The sequence below is a fragment of the Anser cygnoides genome, chromosome 2 (assembly GCF_040182565.1).
Source record: "Anser cygnoides isolate HZ-2024a breed goose chromosome 2, Taihu_goose_T2T_genome, whole genome shotgun sequence".
In the NCBI taxonomy this organism is placed as follows: domain Eukaryota; kingdom Metazoa; phylum Chordata; class Aves; order Anseriformes; family Anatidae; genus Anser; species Anser cygnoides.
Genome location: NC_089874.1, coordinates 19,347,206 through 19,371,610, shown reverse-complemented (window position 1 = coordinate 19,371,610; position 24,405 = coordinate 19,347,206). Strand labels below are relative to the sequence as shown.

Below are 24,405 nucleotides of genomic sequence, written 5' to 3'. Positions count from 1 at the left end.
GAGACAGAGCTTCCAACATGCTTCACCATCACTTACTACCAGCTGATTCAACACTGAGTCTGCTTCAAATCCTATTTTTAAGTGTCAACTTTTCCCTACATAGCATCCATAGCATACTAATGTCTGCATCAACTTTGTGAACTCAATTTCTGGAGTGAAATTCCAACTGCTGGGCACTGCAGTAGTGCATGTCTTCCTGCCTGGCTCCTCTTTTTAAAGATGAAAGAAGAATTTATACATATTCTGCCTATCAAGTGAACACCTTTCAGTGGGATATGCAAAGGAGGGAAAAAAATGTCAGAAACTTCAATAATTTGGTTAATCCTTTAGAACTGTAGTTTTTCTTTTGGGAATAGAAATGATCAGATACATTATCAGAATTATAACGCAAAAGAGCTCTCCAAAGGCTTCTGAAAGCAATACAGTCTTACATTTTATCTAACTTGACTGTGAAGAGACACCTATATGGATAGTTTTATTGGAGGAAGTTTCGGAGGAAAGAACATGATCCAAATTTACACAAGCGCAGCACTTTCAAATCATGTAAGAGGAAGGTAAAAGTGTTCCTATGCTTTGACTCAAACCCACAGACTGAGGTAGTATCTATGGGAAGGTACTGCATGTAAGAATGCCCTCCATTGTATGGAGATGAAGTGAAGGAAAATAAAGAGTAAGTTTCTGGAAAAAATTTCCCATGAGTGAAAAAATGGAAAAAAAATGTACTATATAAAATATTATTTGGACTTTGCAACTGTAATAAGAAGAAATGTTCAATATAAGAACTGATGACAGTCACTTTCTTTACAGCATAATCAGACTTCAAACCTAAGCGGGCTCCCCGAGCACAGTCAGACCTAAACATCAACAAAACTAACAGAAACATCCCTTCTTTGACAGACTAGTGCGTTAGACAGACCAATTAATTTTCCACTTCTGATTTTAGATTTCATGTATAGGATCCTGATAGTTTTAAAACTTTAATTAAATTAACTTTTCAATACTCTTGTAAAGATAAGTATTTTCAGAGTGGGGAACTTGGTCATAGAAGACAGATTCATCTAAGGTCACAAGGAAAGTCAATGGAAGGGATGATTTCAGAACTCCAGTGCCTCAGTTGTCATCCATCCCCCACCCACGCCCCCAAACCCTTCTTTAAATGTGATTTTTTTTGGTGAGAATTTAGTAATGCTGGAATGAGGACATAGAGGCATCACTATTTCTGTTATTCTTTACCACAAAGTGACTTTTCTACAAAACCTTTTGGAAATGTTTGACAGAAGGAATGTTCTTCATAGGAATTTAGATTTCCTATTAAAAATGAATAGGTCTCAGGAATGACAGCTATACACTGTCAAAAAAAGTCATTTGAGAACTATCACAACATAGAAAGCTGACTGGAAATATATCTAGATGTTATACCAGGAAGACGCTAGGACCTGTCAATGTTTTATTGAGATCACTTATTAATGAATACATATTAGCATTTAAAAGTTATTTTAAAATGATTTTTATAATTAGTTCAGTTACTGTTTGCTCATATAACACATAAACAATAATTCGTATACACTAACAACTCTATATATAGCATATATCTATATATATATCTATATATATCTATAAATAGCAGAATGTTTAACAAATCACAGGTTACCAAAATTAACCTTTATTTTTTTTAAGTAACTATCTATTTGCATATACTCTTCTTCTTTCCCTGCCTTCAAAAGGTTACCGAATATGTTTCTTTTTATATTAAAGTCATCAACCATTTTACTGTAGTTTATTGAGGTTCAGAATTTTCACTGCATTTTAACAAAAGTATATGATATGATGGGATGAGAAACCACCATACTCATTCAAAGAACACTAATTCATTATTACCCTACAGCAAGTTACACTACCATAAAACAAAATGTATCGTCATTCAAGTTAAAGTCTATTTCTCAGCTTTCCAGCACTGTTTGGTCTATACACTGCTAACAGTCCAAGCTCATTACTGTTCTACCAGGAGCGTAGCTCATAAATGCAAAAATTACAGTACCTTTTGAATAGTTCGCTCATCAGATTCCATTTTTGATCGCATGCTTTGAACTTGTCTATCTGAAAACAAGAGGAGAAAGAGAAAAACCATGAAATTACATGCCCACATGAATGTATGCAAAATGTTTGCTTCAGGTCAGTCTATAAACCCAGTGGAATGTGCGGTGGATGAGAGCCCTGGCAGAACGGTGACCTTCACAACCGCCCTTGACATTCACAGCCTTCTTCCTGCTGTTCAGCCGGCTGGTCAGATAGAGATTAAGGAGTAAGTTCAAGAGCCAAGTGTGACTGAGTGCCCACAGCTTTTCATTATTACTAATTCTGGACATCCTTGCTGTTAGTCACAGCCAATACAAAGTGTTTTAGCAGGTGGTTCTTTATTGCTCATACAAAACTACCAAAAGATGAGAAGCACCATTGAATCAGATGATAAACAAGAACCAGGAATACTTTCTATATCAAATTCATCCTGCCACTATTAAAGGTGATACCGAGTCTCATCTATATGGACATAACAAAACTAAACAGCCAAATACTACTCTACTGCCATGGTTTCCAGTCTTCCATTAAATATTTCACGCTGCCAATATATGAAAAGTAATTTGTAGGTAAAGACTGTACGTTGTATTTTAAGGGGAAAAAAGGCTCCTTTTAAGAACTGTAATAAGGCAAAGGTATGAAAGGTAGTGACAGCTTATTTGATAGAAACTAATCTGTTAGAAAACTTCCACAGAAACACAAAAGTTGGTAATTAGATGAAGAAATGCATATTCAGATATTTTACAAAGCTCAAAAACTACTCTAGAGAGAGTAGGTTTTAATACAGTTCCATTACAATAAAATAATAGACTATTATTTTAAAATATCAATATCTACATCCAACACTTTTCTATTTCAGTAACTTTACCACATGTATCTGCCACAAAATATGTACTCTAACCACATTGCTAGGCAATATTAGAAGTCTCAAAAGCCACAGCAAATATTCCTTTGTCATAAATTAAAATTATGTAAATATATGCATTAAAATTAGAATAAATATGTATGAATTTCTGTACAAATACATACAAAATTAGCATTCAATACCAGAAAAAGACAACAGCACAGAAATGAGTTGCTATCCTTCTGAAGCATGTTAACAATTAATTCCAACTTTAGTAACATTTCTTACATGTTGCATTTAAGCTGATCATCTTGATCTAACAGCAGTTTAAACTTTTACCTAATACATATTTTTCTTTTTCAGACTGTTTCAGAGAATTTTCAAGACGAGAAATCTCGTTGCCCGGTTTAAAAACCTCTTCACTGAAATCCTCTCTCTCCTTTTCAGACTTTTTTTTTTCATGGTCATCATCTTCAAAGACAACCTAAAAGATTGCGATGCCTTGAATTTGTATGTAAGGAATCAAGGATTTAAACGCTGCACTGGTATAATATTATACAACACAGTATCATATAATTTCTGAATTCTATTACAGAGTCATAATATGAATAGAAAAAAAAAGTTGCGACTCTAAATGGGTCCCCGCTAGAAGAAAGGCTGCAGTACATTATATACAAAGACCATAACACATGGGGACATTTTATTGACAGGAATAATGCATATCATACTGTTTGTGTGCCCTCATCATTCAGGTCAATTTATTATGGAGGCTGTGTCCAGGAAGGCAGCTGGGGCCTATCCACCCACACTTCCCCCTGCGTTTATGAAGTGCTGTCCGTAACTAGGCAGGCAGGAGAGGCTGTGGACAGGCAACACCAGGGGGTTGCAAAGTGCATGGCGAAGGAGGGGGGCTTGTTGCCTTTGTGCCATTTCTCAGTGACAGTGCTGCCAGTGTCATGAGGAGCACATCACATGTCAAAGCGGTGAAGTTTTCAGGCTGGGAGCCGCATGGAGTCCATCAGGCCTTCTGATATCAACACAGTTGGTTTTCTACTTGGTGTCGGAGCCACCCAGAGGCAATTCATATTCTGAACATTAACATGGCTTTGCATGCCTGTCACACATAGACCGTGCAGGGGTTTAATGCTATTGAAGACTACGGTTTAAATCTCTATGCAAACAGTGATTACCTTGTAAGAAGGTTCCAGGATAACATACAACAAAAGACTTTAAAGTTATAGTTTTAGTAAAGCAAACTCATTTACATTTTTATTATGCGTGTCCTTTGTTTAAATCTTGCCACATCCATTATGGAAAAGACTTCTTATGCAACTGAAGCTTATTGGGACAGCTACTCTTTTTTTCTTGTTGGTTTCAAAGCTATTGAAAACATTTGAATATATTGTCTTATGGCTGTCTAGATTTTACTGCCACATATTTCTTTTAAAATTATAGAAAAGCTTTCAAGCTGGCACGAATCTTTATAGTAATACCAGAATATTAACTAACTCCTGAAACTATTTAAAATATTAACACAAAAGAGAAGACTCAGACAGCAATTACTCTGCTTACTAAGGAAAACTTAGGATATTATTTGCTTTGCCTGGTAAAAATATGTACTCTTTTTAAAAAATTTCTTGCAAATAAAAGTGTTAAGGAACTTTGAAAACAAAATTCAGAGGTTTTCAAATGACATATAAACTTGAACTATAATGTATTTATGGGTAAAATTTAGTCTAGAACTTTATGTTTTTCCTCAGAAAAGACAGTTTTGATCTCCTGTTTACCAGAACAAATTATCAATGTATTATGCAAAGCCACAAAGTTTTCACCGATTTTATAAGAAATCATGTAAATAAAATGTCAAGTGTTTTGAAAAGTAATTCATACTACTTTGTGTCTCCCCTTCCTTTACTGAAGAAACAGTAGCAGCTTACATAAAGACCCAATATTATTAAAAAATGTTACTTTTAATAATGCAATTTTTTTTTTTTGGAACCCTAATAAAATACTTGAATATTATTTCATTGTAAACGGTCTTTATGCAGTAAGAAACTTTCAATTAGTCTTCTGAGATAATTACTAGATTGCATGTTTTTACTGAAAACTTTTACCAAGAGAGACTAGCACAGCCTAGGGAAACCAATAGTGCTAAGGAAACAGCACAAGTAATATTTGAGTAATTAACTAAGACTATGATCTGTCAGTGGTCAACTTGAAACCCTGCAAAACAAACTTACTTTTAAGCAACTGTTACAGCTCCTAATGGGCTTAGGTATTTGTTCCCTCACCCAGGCTATATTTGAGCATTAACAGCTGATGCTCAAAGAAGACCCTTTAGTCTTAGACAAACTAAAACGATTTGAAATGGAACTTGAATGAGCTTTAAATGGTATCGCAACTATAAGCGTGGTCATAATATTTTACTGTTTTAATGAAAGGCTGTAAACTACACACAAGACGCTTTCTTCCCAAACTTCCCCTTTGCACATTACTTAGGCAACCTTTAGCTCTAGCTCCACCATCTGCTAAGCCCAAGAACTGCAGGTCATTAACTATTCAGTCTCCTGCTGCAATGAGGACACTCATTAGCAAAATGAACAAAGGGACAATTTTCTGTAGCTACAGTCATCTGTTACACTTTGAGTGGCAGGTTTTGTAGCAATGTTCTCTCTACCATCTGCCCACAGCGGTAGCGTTTGGCTTGCTTAAACTGGGGAACTTTTAAGTTGTAAGAAAAAAGGGCGAGAGGTTGGAAGGCGATTATAGCGTGGCTTATACAGGATACTTCAACATTTCTCACCTTATCTAGTTTATTGCCTTCATTCTAACATTTTTACTACCTTCAATTAAAAAATTTATATTTTAAGCCTTAATAAATTCAACTATATATTTATTAAATATTAACTTTTACGTATTGTAGACTTTTACAATAATGCTTCTAATAGTACTAGATAGATCTACATACATAATTTTGGACTATAACAAAATTAAACCAGACTCATCCATTGGTAAGCACAGTATTCTAGCCAAATAGTCCTTGAGGTAATGCTAAGAGAATGTAGCTATTTGTTATGCAGTTGAGAACAACTCATTTGCCTTTGATATCTTGCAGTATTTAATATACTCTCAAAGTAATTGTCTGTTTGAATAACAGGTATGATTTTTGCGTTTTTACTGCAAAGAAATAAAATGAAAATCACTGATGCTATCTTATGATACCAAACAAGAAAATATTTGAGCTTATGCTAGGCAAAATTATAAACTGAAGTTTGGATCTGCTGCTGATATATTATGAATTTGCCTTGAAAACAAAACCTATTGTTGAACATCAGTCATTTAAATTATGATGTACCTTTCCCTTTCCGAGGTATACTTCAGGCATTTAAAGCCTATTATTTATACCACAAGAGGGTGCAATTGTACAAGATGTCATGAAAAACATTCAAAATATACGAGTTTTGAGTTGCAAGGGAAATTATCATTTCAATGTTTATTTATATTTATTGCTGGAAATCATATATCCATAACATGTTACATAACACTTTTATAATTTTAAGTCTTGCACTGAGTATAGCTATACATCTCAAATGTTAAGGTTGAGTGTGAAAAGTTTTAGGATAGCCTATGGTCGAACACAAGCCATTACTTTTCAGACAGTCACCCTCTTACTACACCCCTATCTTCAGATCAGCTAATGGATATACTCTAAAAGGGCTTCCAGTCTTGAAAATTTCAGGATATCAAGATGCCTTTATTCCTTTGGAAACACACTCCAATCAGCAATCATTTTCCTATGTGGTTTCATCTCCTAGCCAATGTATTTGATTATGTCAAGTCTTTTAAATGTAACAAAATGGAGGCACCTGCAAGGATGGGAATAACAAGTAACTACTGGCCCAAATAGCTCTTTTTATCTTTTTAAAGCATGACAGAGCTGGAAAAAGAGTTAGGGTAGCATAGCTTTGGAGGGAGAATAGGCATTGCATTGCAAATTCCTTGACAGAGGAGAACAGAATGTTTTCTTTTGTATAAATGCAGAACCCTTGGAGAAGAAGCAGAGTTGATTCCTCATTTCCAGGTATTTTTTGAGATCTTTCACTGCTGAACAAGGGCTTTGCCCGTAGAAAATTTTACCTCTTTCAAAAATTATGCAAAGTGCAGGACCTAGACAGAATCCTATCTTATTGGAGTGACAAAGACAAATGTCAACAGTAGATATTTACCCTACAGGCTCCACAGTGCACATAACTAATGTAACACTGAAGTTCTCCTAAGTGAAAAATTCACCACTGTGCCTCCTAGTTTTCCCTGTAGGAAAACGGCCTCATCCATGAATATCCACCTCTACTTATGGTCTGAAACTAGACTTCAAGGATCTTCCCACCCCTTTAGTTGAAGGTCACATAGCTAAACTTTAATGCATGACATACAAATGTAGCAAATTTAATGCTATCTTTTAAACAGTGCTACTAAATCAAACACCTTGCAAAAGTCTTGTGTTGACAGGTACCATCCAACCAAATGGGTATCCTACTGAAATAAAAAAAAAAATCAGCTTTGTCAGAAAATGTCTTTTTTTTGTAAAATCTGTAATGCTGATTAAAAAAAAAAAAAAAAAGTCAGAGTAAGTTTTTCATTATGTTAACATACTTAATACAAACAGGATAGCTGTCTCCGGGGGATTCCTGAACCTAAGCTATTTGGGTTTCCTCATCTACAAATGCACATTCTCTGCAAATATTTTAAATCCTTTCTGGAGGCTAGTAAATTAGAAAGTAATTGTTACCCTGTGATATAGGCACATTGTTCTGCCTTCTTCTAAATGCAACACATCCTTTTTTAAAATGCCCCCAGGATTTTCACATTATAACCAATGCTACAATTTTCACCTAATAGTAAGCTCATGCAATTGCAGCTATTTCCTTTGCTCCCAATATGTTAAGAATATTTTGTCCTTAATATTGCCATTTATTATTCTTTCATTGATTCACTGTCTATTTTATACCCTTCAAAAACTTCCAATATTAGTTGGCATATTTTTTTTTTCTTTTTCCACATTTGTTATGTTATGCTTTAATTTACATGATTTGCTAATGACATCTTGCTGTGGAACTAAAATACGACTTGAGAAAAGCTGTCCTCTTTCTTGATTATTAAACTATGTCTGTCTCTTCGGTCACAAAACATTTTTTTTTCTTTGAGATTCCAGCTTTTTAATTCATATTCCTGTGTTCAGATTTTGAGCTTCATTCAGTTTCACTCACCAATGTGAATCAAGTTTTTGAAATATTCCTGTAATGTGCATGCAACACCACTTTCATACACCAGTGTGCTCACATATACCATCAGTTACTCATTTATCATTCCTTAGAAAACTATCTTCCTGTTCAGCAGTAAATTTCAAGGTCCAAAATAAGCATTTGGTTATATTCATTTAAATATTTTGATAGAAAATTCTCATAGATTAAGCAATATAACTTAGAAAAAGAAAAATTTTCTAACCTTTGTCTTCACCTTTTTCTTCACATGATATAGATGAATACTTAGAGTTACTCTCTCTTTACCAGTTTGTCACTTGTAATAGAACCTCACCAGAAAGCTTTGTTAGTGCCATTTCAGGATTACAAGATTCTTACTGTGCAGTTGCCAAAAATGTAAAAAATGAATTTGTCTCTGATGTTGAAGACGACTCCTCTTATTTATTTATTTATTTATTTATTTTTTAGCTGCTTCATCTTTTATAAAAAGTTGTTTTAGTCAAAGATTTAGACTTTACAGGTAGAATTCTACCACATTTCAATATTGTGGTTACATTACAACACATTGCTTGATGGCAGCATGACTATGCCTATTTCCCCTCCCTCTTGGTTAAATCCTATTATTAGTGTATAGTTAATTAAAATTTTTCTTCTCTTCACATCCTCTGCCACTTCAAACTAATGTTTGTAATACTTGTTACACAAAAATTTGTAATACTATTTACCTTCTCAGCTTATGCTATTAGTGAGAATCTACACATGATTTTTTTTTGTTAAGCAGAACCCAATGCTTTAGAGACCACATGTGCATGTACCAATTTATTGCATCTGGCTCCAAAATGATGACCAACTGATAGCTTGGGTATCTTTACAGTGGGTTTCACAGCCATTACAGTTGGTATACACACACCAGTTGTTTAAGAGATAGAGTCCAAAAGCTGCAGAACAATCTGATGATGCACTGAGAATTCTGCATTGCAGGCACTAAAAGTCTCCAAATACCTGAACTTGTGCAATTAAAAGCTGCAAGACAGTTTAAATTCTCCTGTCAAACTGTCTGAATGATCAAAAATGTAACATCCAATTTCCAGTGGAAGTTACAAACATTTCTTTACACTCTGCTTTCTGATCCAGTCAGGTGCACTAAAAACACTCTCACCAAATCAGACCTTTTAAAAGATAGTGAACATACTATACCACTAAAATTCCACAGACTACTGTGATAATGACAACGCTGGTTCACATCCAGCCTCTTCCTCTTCTGGAGAATCTGAATCATAAGAAATGCAATGACAGTCTCCCATATGCACGTGGAAGACTTGATTGCAGTCTTTGTTACAGAGAACACTTAAATACACATATTTTCTTAAAGTAAGGCAGACTTATTGGGGTCAAATGAAGCAATGGAGAAATAAGCTGTATCACTGTTGACTGCTGTAGCTAACAAACCATTACAAGATGGAATTACTATCACTTCTTTCTGTACGTGAGAACTACTAACCTGGTTTAAATATCTATTTCTAGAAAAGGTTGAATAGTTATGAATTCCAGCTGGAAAGAGAGCTCATTTCCTACAGGGTACATCTGCAACCCCACCTTTTTTCTTTACAGGTCATACTGTCTATCTTAGACGGCTGCCAGAAGAATTAGATGGCATTTTCAGATCTCATTAGTACTATACATCTCAATGATGTATAGGGAGCTGAGATGAAAAAGTGATCTAGTGTCAGGCTTTGCTAGAACCTCTTTAAAGCCTGAGACTGCTTTTCATCAGTCTAAGCCATATGTGAAGTTTTGAAAAGGTTTTATAGATTTCTCACATTTCAGTGAACTGCAGACAAGTATACTTAATTTGTGTAGGACATGTTTATGTTACAGAAGGGATAAAGAGATGATGTATGGACTTCTGTGGCTGAATTATGTTTACCGTTTGAAGGCTACAGACTGAATATTTAAGACAGTTCTTAGCCCTGGTATCTAGTTATTTTTGTCTGCATTTGTGGGGGAAAAAGAATCATAATTGAAAAGGGCTTTTCGTATCTATTAATGGTAGTAACCAAGTAACTGTCATACTCAGATAAATTCTATTGCAGGAGTTAAGAAAAAATAAACATGAAAGATTTTAATCGTCATTTGAATACTCGAAATGCCAGTTTAAATGATTAACAACACAATTCTGAATAAAATGATTTATTTCAGAAGTTATTTAGAGACAGAAGGAACAAAGAGAAACATGAGAAGTAATGTAAGTAAATTCTGTAAGAAGCAGTAGGACAGAGATGGACTTTTTGTAACTGAAATGTTCATGTATGGGACAAAAACAGCATTGAGAGCAATATTTTATGAAAGATTTATAATTTCTAAAATGTTTTTGTTAAGTATTTATAGAAGTGTTTTTTATATATATATATATTATTTTATTAAAAAATAGACCAAAAGAGGCAGTACAACTACAAACCCTTGTTCAGACTATCACTGATATAAAATTGTGTGACATTAATAAAGTACTGTAGATTATCTTAGTCAAAGTACTTACCTTTAGTAAGGGTAGTGTGCTAGTATTTTCCCATCCTAGTGTTTTCTATAAAAATAATGAGACTAGAAGTATACTTTGTAGAAGGTGTTTAAATTTAAAGATTTCCACATTCAGACAATGAGTTTATGATTTATTTATTTTTTTTAAAAAAAATACCATTTTAGCCCTTCCTTTTTCTTGACATTCCTGCAGTCTTCTTTCCAGATTTTTAATTATGGACTCCTTCTCATGCAGTTTGTTACGTAAAAGCCTCAAAAGCTTTCCTGGTGAACATTCTGTGTCTTCTGTATTTATGTTGTAATACTTCTATTACAAGAAGAGATTCTTGAATGAGAGTTTTGCATAAGCCACACAGACCTTTTTTTTTTTTTTTTTTTTAAATTCTACAGATTTTTTTCTTTTGTAATTTGAATACATCACGGGACATATTTTACATTCCAGAGTTCTTTGTGGTATTGAAAATAAAATTTTACTCTATCTGACATTTCAAATATTTAAGCGAGAAGCATGTTATATCTAATACACAATCTATAATACCATAGAAAAATACAAAGAAAAATTGGAAAAAATGCATATTTAATATATTAAAAATATAGACATATTTAATACTCATATAATAAAGTATGCAGAAAGTACAGCATACATACAGTGTAGCAAGATCATAGAATGGTTTGGTTTGGAAGGGACCTTAAAGATTTCCCAGTCCCAACCCCCCTGCCAAAGCAGGGACACCTCCCACCACACCAGGTTGCCCAAAGCCCCATCCAGCCTGGCCTTGAGCACCTCCAGGGATGGGGCATCCACAGCTGCTCTGGGCAGCCTGTGGCAGTGCATCACCACACTCTCCCCTCTTTTAGTATAAAACCACTACCCCCTGTCCTAACCCTACACCCCCTGACAAAGAGTCCCTCCCCAGCTTTCCTGTAGGCCCCCTTCAGGCACTGGCAGGCCGCTGTAAGGTCTCCCTGGGGCCTTCTCTTCTCCAGGCTGAACAACCCCAGCTCCCTCAGCCTGTCTTCACAGGAGAGGTGCTCCAGCCCTCTGACCATCCTCGTGGCCCTCCTCTGGACCTGCTCTAATACATCCATGTCCTTCTGGTGCTGGGGGTCCCAAAGCTGAATACAGCACTCCAGGTGGGGTCTCACAAGAGCAGAGCAGAGGGGCAGAATGCCCTTCCTCGCCCTGCTCACGCTGCTTTTGGTGCAGCCCAGTATACGGTTGGCTTCCTGGGCTGCAAGTGCACGTTGCCGGCTGATGTCAAGCTTCTCGTCAACCAACACCTCCAGGTCCTTCTCCTCAGGGCTGCTCTCAATCCATTCTCTGCCCAGCCTGTATTTGTGCTTGGGATTGCCCCAGCCCAGGTGCAGGACCTTGTGCTTGGCCTTGTTGAACCTCATGAGGTTCGCACAGGCCCACCTCTCAGGCCTGCCCAGGTCCCTCTGGGCGGCATCCCTTCCCTCCAGTGTGCTGACTGCACCACACAGCTTGGTGTCATTCACAAACTTGCTGAGGGTGCAATTAAGATAAACTACTAAAATGTTAACTTCTGCATTACTGGCATTTATTTTTGCTTCTTGATTGCACTAGTAAAGTGCTTAAATTGCATTAAAGCATTAAAAAAATAAGCATCCACAGTGGATGATTTACTTCCTATGTAGTCAAAAAATAAAAATAAGATTTTCAAAGAAAAATATGTGCAGCCTCCCGTTATACAGAAATGCATATCCGTGGTGGTATAGGGCCAACAACTGGCCATTAGGAAACACTAAGCTTAAAAGTGTGTGTGAGCTTTTCCTTCATTAGTACCTAAATACCTAGTATACTTCTTTTTTCCAAGGTCAGGTGATTAAAAATTGCTTAACTTTCTTAAAATATTAATATTAGCAGCAATATCTAGTGCAATACCTTAAGAATCGTAGCACTCACTGATGAATTGAAAGAAGCAGGGTTCAATTCTTTCTCCAGCTACAGTGGAGTCAAACTCAGTTCTTCTTTCTCAGAGCACCCTACCTACTGAGCTAGCATGCCTAGCATGGGGTGAATCTTTACCTGGTTGCTGAACCTGGTCTGAAATTATCCAAGAGTAGTGCAAGATTTTCCAAAGGGAAAGAAAAGCAGAAGGAACCTGACCCTGCAATTCAGTTCCCTGCTGCTACTACACACTCCATGGAATTCAAAAGCTTTTTTTTTTTTCCACACACAAAATAAAGCTTCCATTATTCCAGATGGTCTTTATAGCAGTTACTTGATCATATGTAGACATTCACATTTTCGCTTTCACATTTTGCTTTTTTAATAGAAGAAGAAAGATAAAATTTAAGTTCCATCCAAAAGTTGGATCATTATTATTGTTCCCATTACACTCAAACATGTTAATAAAAAAGTTTGTGGCACAGTCCCTAGAGGGCAGTAGAAAGTCACTTTGAGTGCACATGATCAGTCATCAGTCATCATCATCTCTATCTGGCAGCCTCAGTGTTCAATTATCAAATTTATCAAGACATTTTCAATTTTTGTTGAATGGAATTTTATGTGATCACTATGCTTCTGCTTCTGAAGAGACCCAGTCATAGACTGTCTACATTTATAGTAACATAACTACAAAAGCAGAGGATTTTTTTTTTTTTTGCCTTTTAATGGAACAGACTACATTCTATATTACGACAACTTCACCCACCTCTTACAGCTGCCACATCTTTACTGTGAATTCAAACAAGTTTACCTTCCCACTGGCCAGTAGTTCCAGGAAATCCCTTCATTTGCTCTGGCTTTACTATCCTCATGCAAAAATAAGCCCTGACTGCCTATATGGGTCTAATCCTTTGCTTTTTTTTTTTTTTTTTTTTTTTTTAATATTTTGTGGTCATTTATTTTTCAGTAGTCAAGAAATGCAAAGCTGTGCAATTTTTGCTTTCTTCCACTGATGCCTAATAATATACTCCTTATGTATGAGGTAGTAACACTGTTACTTATCTAAAACTATATTCAAGAATGCTAAACTGTGCATTTTAATACTAGAGGGGGGAAAAACAGCACTTGTAAAAACAGTATTTTCTGCTCATTGTATTCTTTCTACTTAATATAGTTTACATACTTAGCCTTCATGGAAAATTTAAACATCTCCTTCTCCAGATTTAGGGAGTGTACCGACTTATGACATATTACTACTCCAATCAGCAGTCTACTACCAGTTTAATGGTTAAAACCCACCTCAATATTTCCTCTGAGAACAGCCAATGCATCGCATAACTGTTGTTGGTAGCTCTGACGAATTTGGATTTCTTTCTGCAATTTGATGAGCAATAATAGGAGGCAGACAATCACTAAATAATCAAACCCAAACAAACAAAAATAAAAAACAATAATAATAAAAAACAAAGAACTTGAACTGTGCCTTCTTTTTCTTTTAAGAAAATGAAATACTACTAAAACTCTTGAATTTCAAAGAAAAAATACTAAGCTTATGTTCCTTTTCTATCATTTTTTCCCCCTGACACATTCTTCAATCCCTTTTCAGCTTTTGGCTAATTAATCAAACTGTATTTCTTCCTCTACAAAAGGTAGGTTCCCAACTGCTTTAAATACAAGCACTTATTAAATAAGGGTTGTTTCAGATGTTTAAAACGGGAATTAATACCTTTATTTTTTTTTTTTAACTTTTGCTTCTTTATGCTCGTATCAGAAGCTTAAAAATGAGGTTGAATCTTTACTCATACTTCTCCCTCGTAGTGAGTGCACCCTAGTTGCAACATGATTGCCTACAAGCATTAATGCTGACATGGACTGTGGTCCATGAGACCCTGAAGATCTCATGGAAGGTCCTAAAGATCACTGAATATGTATTTTCAAAGAAATGTATGGGAAAAGAACAGTAAATAATGTATGCACACAAAGTGTGCTACATTTCTTGCCTATTACAATATTATTATGAAAAATTTTACTAGAAATAACTACCCTAGAATTTAAGATGTTTTCATAGCTATCACTGTTAGTATGCAGAGTACAACATAATCCATGTTTTGTTAATTGCAAATTTTCAAAAGACACCTTACACAGTCATTTTTTTTAAACTATGCTAGCATTTTACTTTATTTTCTTATTTTCAATACTTCTGTGAATTGCTTTTTATTAAGTAAAATATCATATTAACCCAAACAAGGAGGATATATGAATGAGAACTGGCATATATTGAAGGTTAACATATAAGTGAACAAGAATTTTTCTCTTTACCCGTTTATGAAAAGACTCAATGTCTGTCAGTCTATCTTTTACATATTTACAGAGATTTGAAGCCTGCTCTTCAATTTTTTCTTCATATTGTGCTTGAATGGTGCTTTTGTAGATGAACAAATCTTGCTGGAGGGATTGAGTGAGCTAAAAATCAAACTCCTGTTATTATTTATTTTTATATACAAAGTAAACTAGACAAAGAAAAGCTTAACTATTCCATTACTGTGTTCAAGACTGTAATTATTCAAGGGTGGCATCATAGTTGTATCATCACTTCCCAAATCTCTGCACTTTAGGATGGGATGCGCAGAACTCCTCGCCGGGGTGAGATTACACTGTGAGAAGTACAACCAAAAGGAAAGCATGACCGTGGGCTACATTAACTTTAATTTAGTGCGCAGGGAGATTCCTTTACAATTTCAGCACAAGGAGATTCCCCAGGACCGGGGACCCCAGGACCGGGGACACCGCCGGGCCTCACCGGTGCTGGGGCTGGGGCTGGGGCAGGCAGCAGGGCAGCGCCAGCAGCTCCAGCGTCGCCGGGGCGAGGCGGCGGGCCCAGGGCGGCGGGCCCAGGGCTGCGGGCGGGCGGGCGGCGGCTGCCCCCGCCTCACGGCCGCTCCTGGCCGGGCTGGGCCCGGCTGGGCCGGGGCCGCCGCGCCGCACCCATGGCAACCAGTGCCCGCCCCCGGCAGGCGGAGCGGGACGAGAACGCTTCCGTTCGGGAAGGGGAAATGGCTGCGGTCAGTGGGGGCCCGCGGCCCCCTCGGGTGCGTGTGAGGTGCGATTTGTCCGCTCGCAGCCCCCTCTGCGTTCCAGGTAATCTGTGAGCGGTTAGGAGCAGCTGGCTGCCCGTGGAAGCTGCTGGATTGAAATATAAACGGTTAGACCCTCTGGGAGGTGCACTGAGCGGTACCCGAGGAGAGCTGGTGCACTGTGCCTAAATTACTGACAGGTAAAGAACCACCCCCCCTCCCCGTCGTGGCATGTTGCAGAGGAATTGGTTAATTGTTTTAGGTGGTCATCGGGCACCCAAATGCCGCATGGATCATCCTGGAGTCGATGCTCCTCTCCCTCCTCCAGTCTGTTTGGAAACAGGTGAGAAGCCCAGGTGGGCTCTCTCAGCTACATCAGAACCAGAAGCAAATCTGGAGGAAATAGAGAATAGTGAGTTAGGTGCCAGAGGTGGAAGAAAGCCAAATTTCTTGCTGGTTATGACTGCAAGCTAGAAAAAGGTGATGTCAAACACATATAAGTCATGGTGAGTGGCTGATTTGCCTCCTGTGTAATAGCAAAGGTAGGTTTTGACTTCTTTTAAAATGTTTGAGACACCAGTGCAATGATCAGAAGCTGCGCTGAATTTTCTTATAATTCTCCCATGATAAGAAATCCATCAGAGAATGGGCTAGATGGAAAAAACTACTTGGTTTTTAGTCTGTGTTTCAATACACTGTGATCTGCAGTGCTCTCAAATCAATAATTAGCATTTGCACTAAAAATCACTTTAATTTTGTTTGAACTCAAGTTGCACATAGAGAGAAAGCAACTGTTTAAGAACAAACCACATCAATACAGCACAATCCTATAAATATAGGAGCAAAATAATGGCTTATCTAGCAGAAACCATAAGGATTTTTAAATGGGATGAAATCTTCTAATTTTCCTAGGATTAACACCTATGTCTGCTCAATGTGATATATAATCTTTATGGACCAGAAGTTATTACAAACTTTGTTTACATAATAAATCATCATTTATGATATTTGGAGTCATTAGCATGGATGAAATCTTTCTAATTGCTATGAATCCACAAGGTGTAAAGGATTCGTATGGCTTATAGAAAAAGTGTGCCTTCAATTTTGAGAATTAAAACAATTTTATTAATTGTGCCTCTTTTTTGCAATCTCTGGGCACCATTTCACTTTGTCCACAGAAGAAATATGGAAAGAGATAGAAACTAACGTGAAATTTAAAATGCTGGAATTTTTCTCTTTCTTGAGTTCAAGCTGATAAAGATGTAAAGCAACAATCTTTTTATATCAAAGAAATGTAATTGGTAAGAAATGAGCAAATGTCATCACTTACTACTTTCACAAATGCTACTAAAGTTAATATAAAAAGGGTTATGTCATTATAATGTCATTATGAAGTCATGTGCTGAGTAATAGTTTAAACTTATGCTTGTAACTCAGGTGTTCTCAGACATTTTCTCTCAGTTTAGCAAAAACGATAAGGGCAAGTGAGTGAAAAGCAAAAATTGTTACTTGGCTTACAAATACCATTTGTAAGACTTGCCTTACTTTTAGGACACCTTCCAGCAATAATAATATATAGAAGAGTTCATTTTGTTTGGGGAAGAAATGTAATTTTCCATCGGAAACAGACAAAGTTTATTAACATAGGCTGTAGCATGATACATGGAAAACTGCCCCAAATTACATCTGTGTTACACTGAAATACAGGAATCAGATTAAAGGTTAAGAAAACTGTTTTTTGTAATCCCGTACATTGCTTCAATACGTGTGAGAGGAACACTGGGGTACTGACCTGATGATTCACATTTATTTATAAACAGAAAATTCAACACTTTGCTTATGATGTATTTTATCCTGTCGTAGTTGTTTTCTTACTTTTGATTACAGCCCGGTCTTACTATTGTAACTACTACGTTTATGTTAAGTGGCTTGATGCTTCACACCTTAATTACTGCAGTCATAATAACCTTGTTTATTTAGAAACATCGTTGCTGTCTAGTCTATACAAGGTCAGCTACTGAATCTTCTGAGATAATAATCAAAAGTTATTTGCTTATTGTCTTCGTTCATCAAATTCCCTGAAGTGGATTTTATGATATTTTAACCTAGTTAGGAGCTGTTGAAAATGGATTTGGAACGGTGCTTGTGCCAAATCTTAAATAATAGCACTTATGACATAATAAAATATTGGCTTTAATTTTACAAAGTGAGGTTGGTTGTCTCTCCAGGACAGTTGCTCTTTCACTAGTGGGTTGGGTTTTCTCTTTCCTGTGGTTCCACAAGTGGGAGATTGGGCTTTTGCATCAGCACCACTCCTCACCATGGCTTCTTGCTGAGCTTAGATGAACTTGACCTCTAAGGTCCTGATGTTTACAGTTGAACATAATATCTTTTTAAAACTAGATGCCCTTTTATTACTGAACTAAAACACAGTATTTAGTGTCCATTATGTCAGAATAGAACAAGAAAGCTTTTGTATCTGTGCGTAATATGCCCGTTTGTCTCTTTAGCTTGGAAATGTCCAGATTCAACGACACGAGGGAATTGGCAAAACACGATGAAGCTTTTGTCCCGTTCAGCTACCTCAGATTTTGCTTCAGATTCTAATTGTGATCATTTTACACATCCCGCCTCCTTTGACTGACAGTCATCAAGAGTCAATGTCAGGCCATGAATTTCTGACCGAGTCTCCAAGGTAACCAGGTTCATCGTCTGCTAACAGTTCTTGACATTTTTTTCTTATAAAAACAAAATTTGTCTTAGTCCTGTATTTCAGAGAAACAGATAGAGTAGGTTGCAACACAAGTATGACAACTCAAACAATGCATGTATTTCCTATTTTTTTTCCAGATTGTCGGAGGCATTTTTGACCCAAGAGAAATACAGGAAGTCTATTTTATTCTCACTGCGTTGGAACAAGTGAACAGGTCTTCAGGTATATAGTTCCTTTTGAAGGCCATTAAAGCAGCAGCAAACTTCAAACAAGATATAAGAGACAGTTGCTCTTTGTTCAGACTAATGACATAAATCCCTCAAACAATTTGGTAAAAAAAAAAAAAAAAGGTGTAGTAGCACTTTCAGAAGATGGGTATATTTGCAGGAGGAGAGAATGACAGATCACAAACCCCTTGGGAAACAGAAATAAATGGAACGAAGAAGCAGGATGAGATTTTACTGCACATACACAGATTAAAGTCTTTACCAAGCGATTTGCCATACTGTTATCATTATACCAAAATGGTCCTTGCATTCACAGGCCGTCCTGTTTTCAACATACTGCTACTAGTATTTTGTTACCAGGATCCTTTCGTGAAATTATTTGCAATTATGTCATATCTGAAAGCCAAGGCTGTGAGTCAAGACTAAATTTATTCATTGCCAGGTTGTATCCATTTCATTTTGGCCAGCGCTGTCCTTTAACTTAATCAGCTCTTCTTGCTTCCTAGTATTTCATCTGTGAGATATTTATAGACAGCCCTTTTCAATCTTCTTTAGATAACGTAAGCCAAGAATGTTTGCTCTCCTCTTGTTAGGGTGTCACCAGTGCTGTGATCATTTTAATTCCCCCTTGCTTATGTTCCAGTCAAAATTTAACATCCTTAAGCAACGTTGACTAGAAATAGATATGATACTCCAGATGAGAAATGATAATGACGAAGCTATTCCACGATTTCATAGCATGTGTTGATTTTTCTTCTCTCCTGATGATTTCCTGCAGCTGATATTCTGCTAATAGCAGAAATACTTACGTGTCACCAGGTGGATGATCTTCCATTTGCAGTGCTGAATTTCATCTATCCACGTAGGCAACTCCATTTCCAGTCTCCAAATGTTTCCAGTATGATATTTCAAAAATCATTACAGTAAGAATGTTGCTCAGCTCTACAGCCATTAGTGAAAGTCAATAGCACACCATGTGCCAGAGTAATTAATGAAAATATTAAACAAAGTCAGTCCCAAGACTGATCTTTAAAGAACTCCACCAGCAAGTTTCTTTCAGCATAATGATTCCTTTAAATTATCTTCAGTTTTCTCTCCTCTAATGAGTCCCACAGCCGCCTTGTAGTTCTAATTCCCATTTTCATCGGTTTAATAATATTTCACGCTGTGCAGTATCAGAAGCTTTATTTAGATCCAGCAAGATTAGATACACTAAATTTCCTCTAGTAATTTTATACGAAATTCAAAGGAGCATGCACAAAGCCCTCTGTTCAGCAGAAAGGCCCAGGTCTGATACAGTAAGTTAATTTTAGTTGGGATTCTCACACTGAATTACTAAATGAGTACAGTTTAATTTTTATAAAATTGTACTTGCACACAAATCACAATTAGAAAAATGTGGATTAGAAAAATTTTCATGTATGGATAATATGTGAGAATTAACTTGTAATTAGTACTTTTTTTATAACAATTTTAATGTTTCAAATGTACTTGAATAAGTACAGAAACTGACATTGCTGAAATTTAATTTTAAAATTTCTGTAAATTATCACTCATAACTGTAGAAACACTACTTTGTGTTTCAGGATGACCAAACTGAGTTAAGATTCTATCTTGTTGGTAGTTACTGGTATAAATTGACTAATTGGAGTGTAGTTGTTCCCAGCTTCTTCCAGTGAAAAAGACATTGGAGTTGGGCTCACTGTTACAGTCTTTTCAATTACCTCTCACTATATTGGAACTTTGAAAATGTTGAATCAGAAAAATAATGGTGTATTCTACATTTAGGCATGAAAAACTAGGTTAAGAAAGGTTTGCCTGTTTACAGGGTAGGATGTTAATAAGGATTAATTGATGTCATCCCTCCTCTCTAATGGTTCTACCTGCCTTATTTTTTCTCATTAGACAGTGGAGTTAAATAGCTGTGATCTGACCTTGCCGTAACAGTTAGCTCTGTGCGACGTAGGTGGAAACAAAGCAGGTTTGTAATTGCGATGAGGTACGTTCTTTCCCTAAATTTCATCAGGGCTAGAACATTACTCGTTGAGCTGGTTATACCATGTGTAACCACAATCCTTTCCCACAGGATGGACCAAGCAGTGGAATAACAAAGGTATTTTATGTAATTATATGCTATTCCGTGACTCTGAAAACATGAACTATGCAGTGCGACTTTCTTCTACAATCCTTGGCTGTGTAAAATGATGATACCTCCTTTGGCAGCTTCCTGGTGGAAAAAAAAGGTAAGGAAAGCTCTGCATTGCAAGGTTTTGGAGGATAGAGCAGATGAGACTGCTGTTTGAATCAGCCTCAGTTTCCAAAGCCTTTCTGTTGCAAGGCCACCCATGGAAATGTTGGCTACTTGCTGCCTCACTGAAGCATGTCTTAACTTCAGGAGTAGGCAGTACGGCAGCTTCTTTTCTACCACAGTTTTTTTTTTTTTACATTTACAGTTTGTTTTTTTTTTTAATCAAGATTAATCTATTAATGATATTTCCTGTAATTGTACGTGGTGATTTCCTGCTTCTGTTATTTCTGTATTGCAAACTTCCTCAACTACCTTCACAATCTGTTCTTGTCAGAACTCTGTTCTGCTCTTGGTATGAGCCAGAATATCCACTTGCCTCAACTCTGAATTTGCCATTGACCAACATGAAAGGAAAAAAGTTAACTATTTGATTTCCTATATAAGATAACAAAATATAGACATAGCAAACACTTCTATATCATTTGAGGTTTATTAAAATATAACCCTTTCTAAAGTTCATACACATTTTGAAGCTTGTTTACATCACATTATTACTATTTTTTTCCTCAGAGAAAATAGCATTGTTGATCTCTTTATTTTTCTGATAGCATCTTAAGGCTGTATTCACAATGACCACCACAAATGCCATCTACACTTCTGAGTAGAAATGAGAGACTTGACCTGCGTCATAGCTCACATTTAGAGGCTCGCTTATCAAGTGGGATATGACTGTGGGACCCTGAGATATGAGTGAATGTCTATATTTATCACAACAGTCCTTTTTCCACAGTCTTGCCACATGATGTCACACTTCACACTGTCGGTTACATCTCTAATGACTAGTGCACCCATACAATGAGTATGATTTTAACATGACAGTATAACAGAAGCTAAACAACAAATTGTGAGGAAACTCTCTAAGATACATCCCTTGTTTTATGCAGCATATTTATACTTCAAAAGTAAGTGTTGATACGCTTACTCTTCATTTTATGTTAGTGGTGTGTTAAGGGTTGAAGGAGGTAGATACTCTAGCTAGTACAGAGTCATCGCAAGGCCATCACAAAGAAGCTGGCATCAAGAGAAGAAAAAAGAGACTGGGAATGGAAAGAGCACAGTTCGTTCTTGTGGCAGTGCTGTTAGTTCATGACGTCTTCACAAGTTCATTTAATGCTGAATAACTTACCTGTGAGTCGGTAACTTTATGAAAGGAATGATATGATCACCTGCAGCAACAAAGGATAAAACTAATGATTCGGGATGTTCTTTCTAGTTCCAGCTCATACGTATTTCTTCCCTGTCTTGGATGATCCTCGGTATCCATAGTATGTATATATTTTTCTATTATTTTTCTTTTTTCTATTATTTTTTAACTTTGTCCTTGATATACTACTTTAAATTACTAATAAAAAATAAACATCTCATTGTCCAATTATGTACAAAGAGCTATCAGTTCATGAAATACTTCAGTCAGAAATATCTTTGGCTTAAGGACAGTTATGTTTGCAAGGAAAAAAAAAAAGGCTATGGAAACGCTTATTCAGTGTCATTCAATACATCATTTAAGCTAACTTCTCTCCCCTTCTTCACTAATAAATGATCCTGCTGATGTAATTAATTTGTCTCTTCTGTGTCAATCATTAAAGTAGTTCCACTCTCAGGAACTTCAGTTTTACGTCACTGAATGCCACCATTTTTCCACAGCTGTTTTTATATTGTGGTCTGCCTTCTAAACAATCTGAACAATTCCTGGAATGTACAGCATAACCAGGGATAATGATTATGTCAGGAGAAACTTTAACCTCAAGAGATATTTATGCTTTATTACTACAGAGATCGCTTTTAAGATCTATTCTGTATTAGCAAAGGACTGTACATTTGCCTATACTGAATGAACCAGAAACCTGGGAACAGTAATTTATGGAAGACAGTCAAAGGCATCTCCATGTTGTGTTCTGCATGCTTTACAAAGCCTTCTAGTGCCTGTGTGGCCATAGTATGCAGGCAAAACTGACACAAGCTGAAAATGTCAAAATATTCTGGAAGCAGTCAATCTGTGCATCATGTTTTATCCAGGCCACTCTGAAAAGCAGAGTTTAATTTTTCCCCAACAGCTGCTGTACACCTAGCTCAGAGAAACAGCAAAAACGCATCTTCTGGTAGCAGAAGGTACAAAAGGCATAACCATGTGCCCCATCCTTTTATAGATACCCTTGCATTGAAGAAGTTCAAATTCTTCCTTGAAATTTAATTCTCACAGGGATTGTATTCATAGCACCTGATCATTCCTCTCTGTTGCTACCCTCTTCTTCAGCCTGCAGCCCTTAAGCAAACCATGGATTAAGAGGTAATTGTTAAAAACAGAAGGCAGATATTTAGAAAATGACCTTTCAGATCTGTACTGACTTCTTGGTAACTCCTCCTATGAAAGCTGAGAACTAGCCATGAAAGGCTTGTGCTGCCAAGGCTCAATGGGATTTTTGTCATTGATTTCATGAGAGACTGGATTCCACCCAAGCCAAATGCGTATGACTAACTCTAGGTGCTCAGTCACGGAAAATGTTGGCCACATTGCACTGTCAGTGTTTAATAACAGGTAAAAAACATCAAGGTGAACTTCTCTTTCTATTTACTTCACATGGGAGGTAATTAATATGTTGAAAGCAATATACTATTAACGCTAATAGAGTGGTATAAATGTTTGTTTTGTCACTAGTTACCTAGTAACAGATTTTGTTTGTATTTTAACATTAGGAAGCTGACTACATGCATTTTAACTGAAAACAGGAATGGCATTATTTACACCTGTTTATAGGTGAAAAGAGAATAAAAGAATGATCCATCTGATAACATCACCAAAAACTGCTGGCATATTTAGCATCTATTTCAGAGTGCTCCTTGGATTTTTGTTCAGCTATAAATAACCTTTTTGTCCAGAATACGCTGTAGCAGAGCATCAGAATTTTTGGTGGGGAGTAACCAAATGAGGTTTAACAAGAGCAAGTGCAGAGTCCTGCACCTGGGAAGGAACAACTGCATGTATCAGTAGAGGCTGGGGGACGACCTGCTGGAGAGGAGCTCTGAGGAGAAGGACCTGGGGGTCCTGGTGGACAACAGGTTGACCATGAGCCAGCAGTGTGCCCTGGTGGCCAGGAAGGCCAGTGGGATCCTGGTGTGCATAAAAAGGAGCGTGGCCAGCAGGTCAAGGGAGGTGATCCTTCCCCTCTACTCTGCCCTGGTCAGGCCTCACCTGGAGTACTGTGTCCAGATCTGGGCTCCCCGGTACAAAAAAGACGGGGATCTCCTGGAAAGAGTCCAGCAGAGGGCAACACAGATGATACGGGGCCTGGAGCATCTTCCCTGTGAGGAAAGGCTGAGAGACCCGGGTCTGTTCAGCCTTGAGAGGAGAAGACTGAGAAGGGATCTTATCAATGTTTACAAATACCTGAGGTGTGGGAGACAGAGCAATTTGGCCAACCTCTTTTCAGTGGTTTGTGGGGACGAGACAAGGGGCA

The 24,405-nt window shown here is 37.0% G+C and overlaps 1 protein-coding gene across 1 annotated transcript in view; it reads right to left on the bottom strand.

Moving 5' to 3' along the window:
- C2H10orf67 (chromosome 2 C10orf67 homolog) overlaps positions 1-15,562 on the bottom strand; it is a gene marked incomplete at its 5' end in the record, with an annotated part of 37,634 nt that extends 22,072 nt beyond the window's left edge. The window contains 7 exons of the mRNA XM_066991008.1: positions 2,039-2,097; positions 3,260-3,404; positions 10,874-11,023; positions 13,928-14,002; positions 14,948-15,091; positions 15,160-15,181; positions 15,429-15,562. Of these exons, the coding sequence (XP_066847109.1) occupies positions 2,039-2,097; positions 3,260-3,404; positions 10,874-11,023; positions 13,928-14,002; positions 14,948-15,091; positions 15,160-15,181; positions 15,429-15,562 (729 nt within the window). The remainder of the gene's footprint in view (positions 1-2,038; positions 2,098-3,259; positions 3,405-10,873; positions 11,024-13,927; positions 14,003-14,947; positions 15,092-15,159; positions 15,182-15,428) is intronic.
- Positions 15,563-24,405: the final 8,843 nt, after the last annotated feature.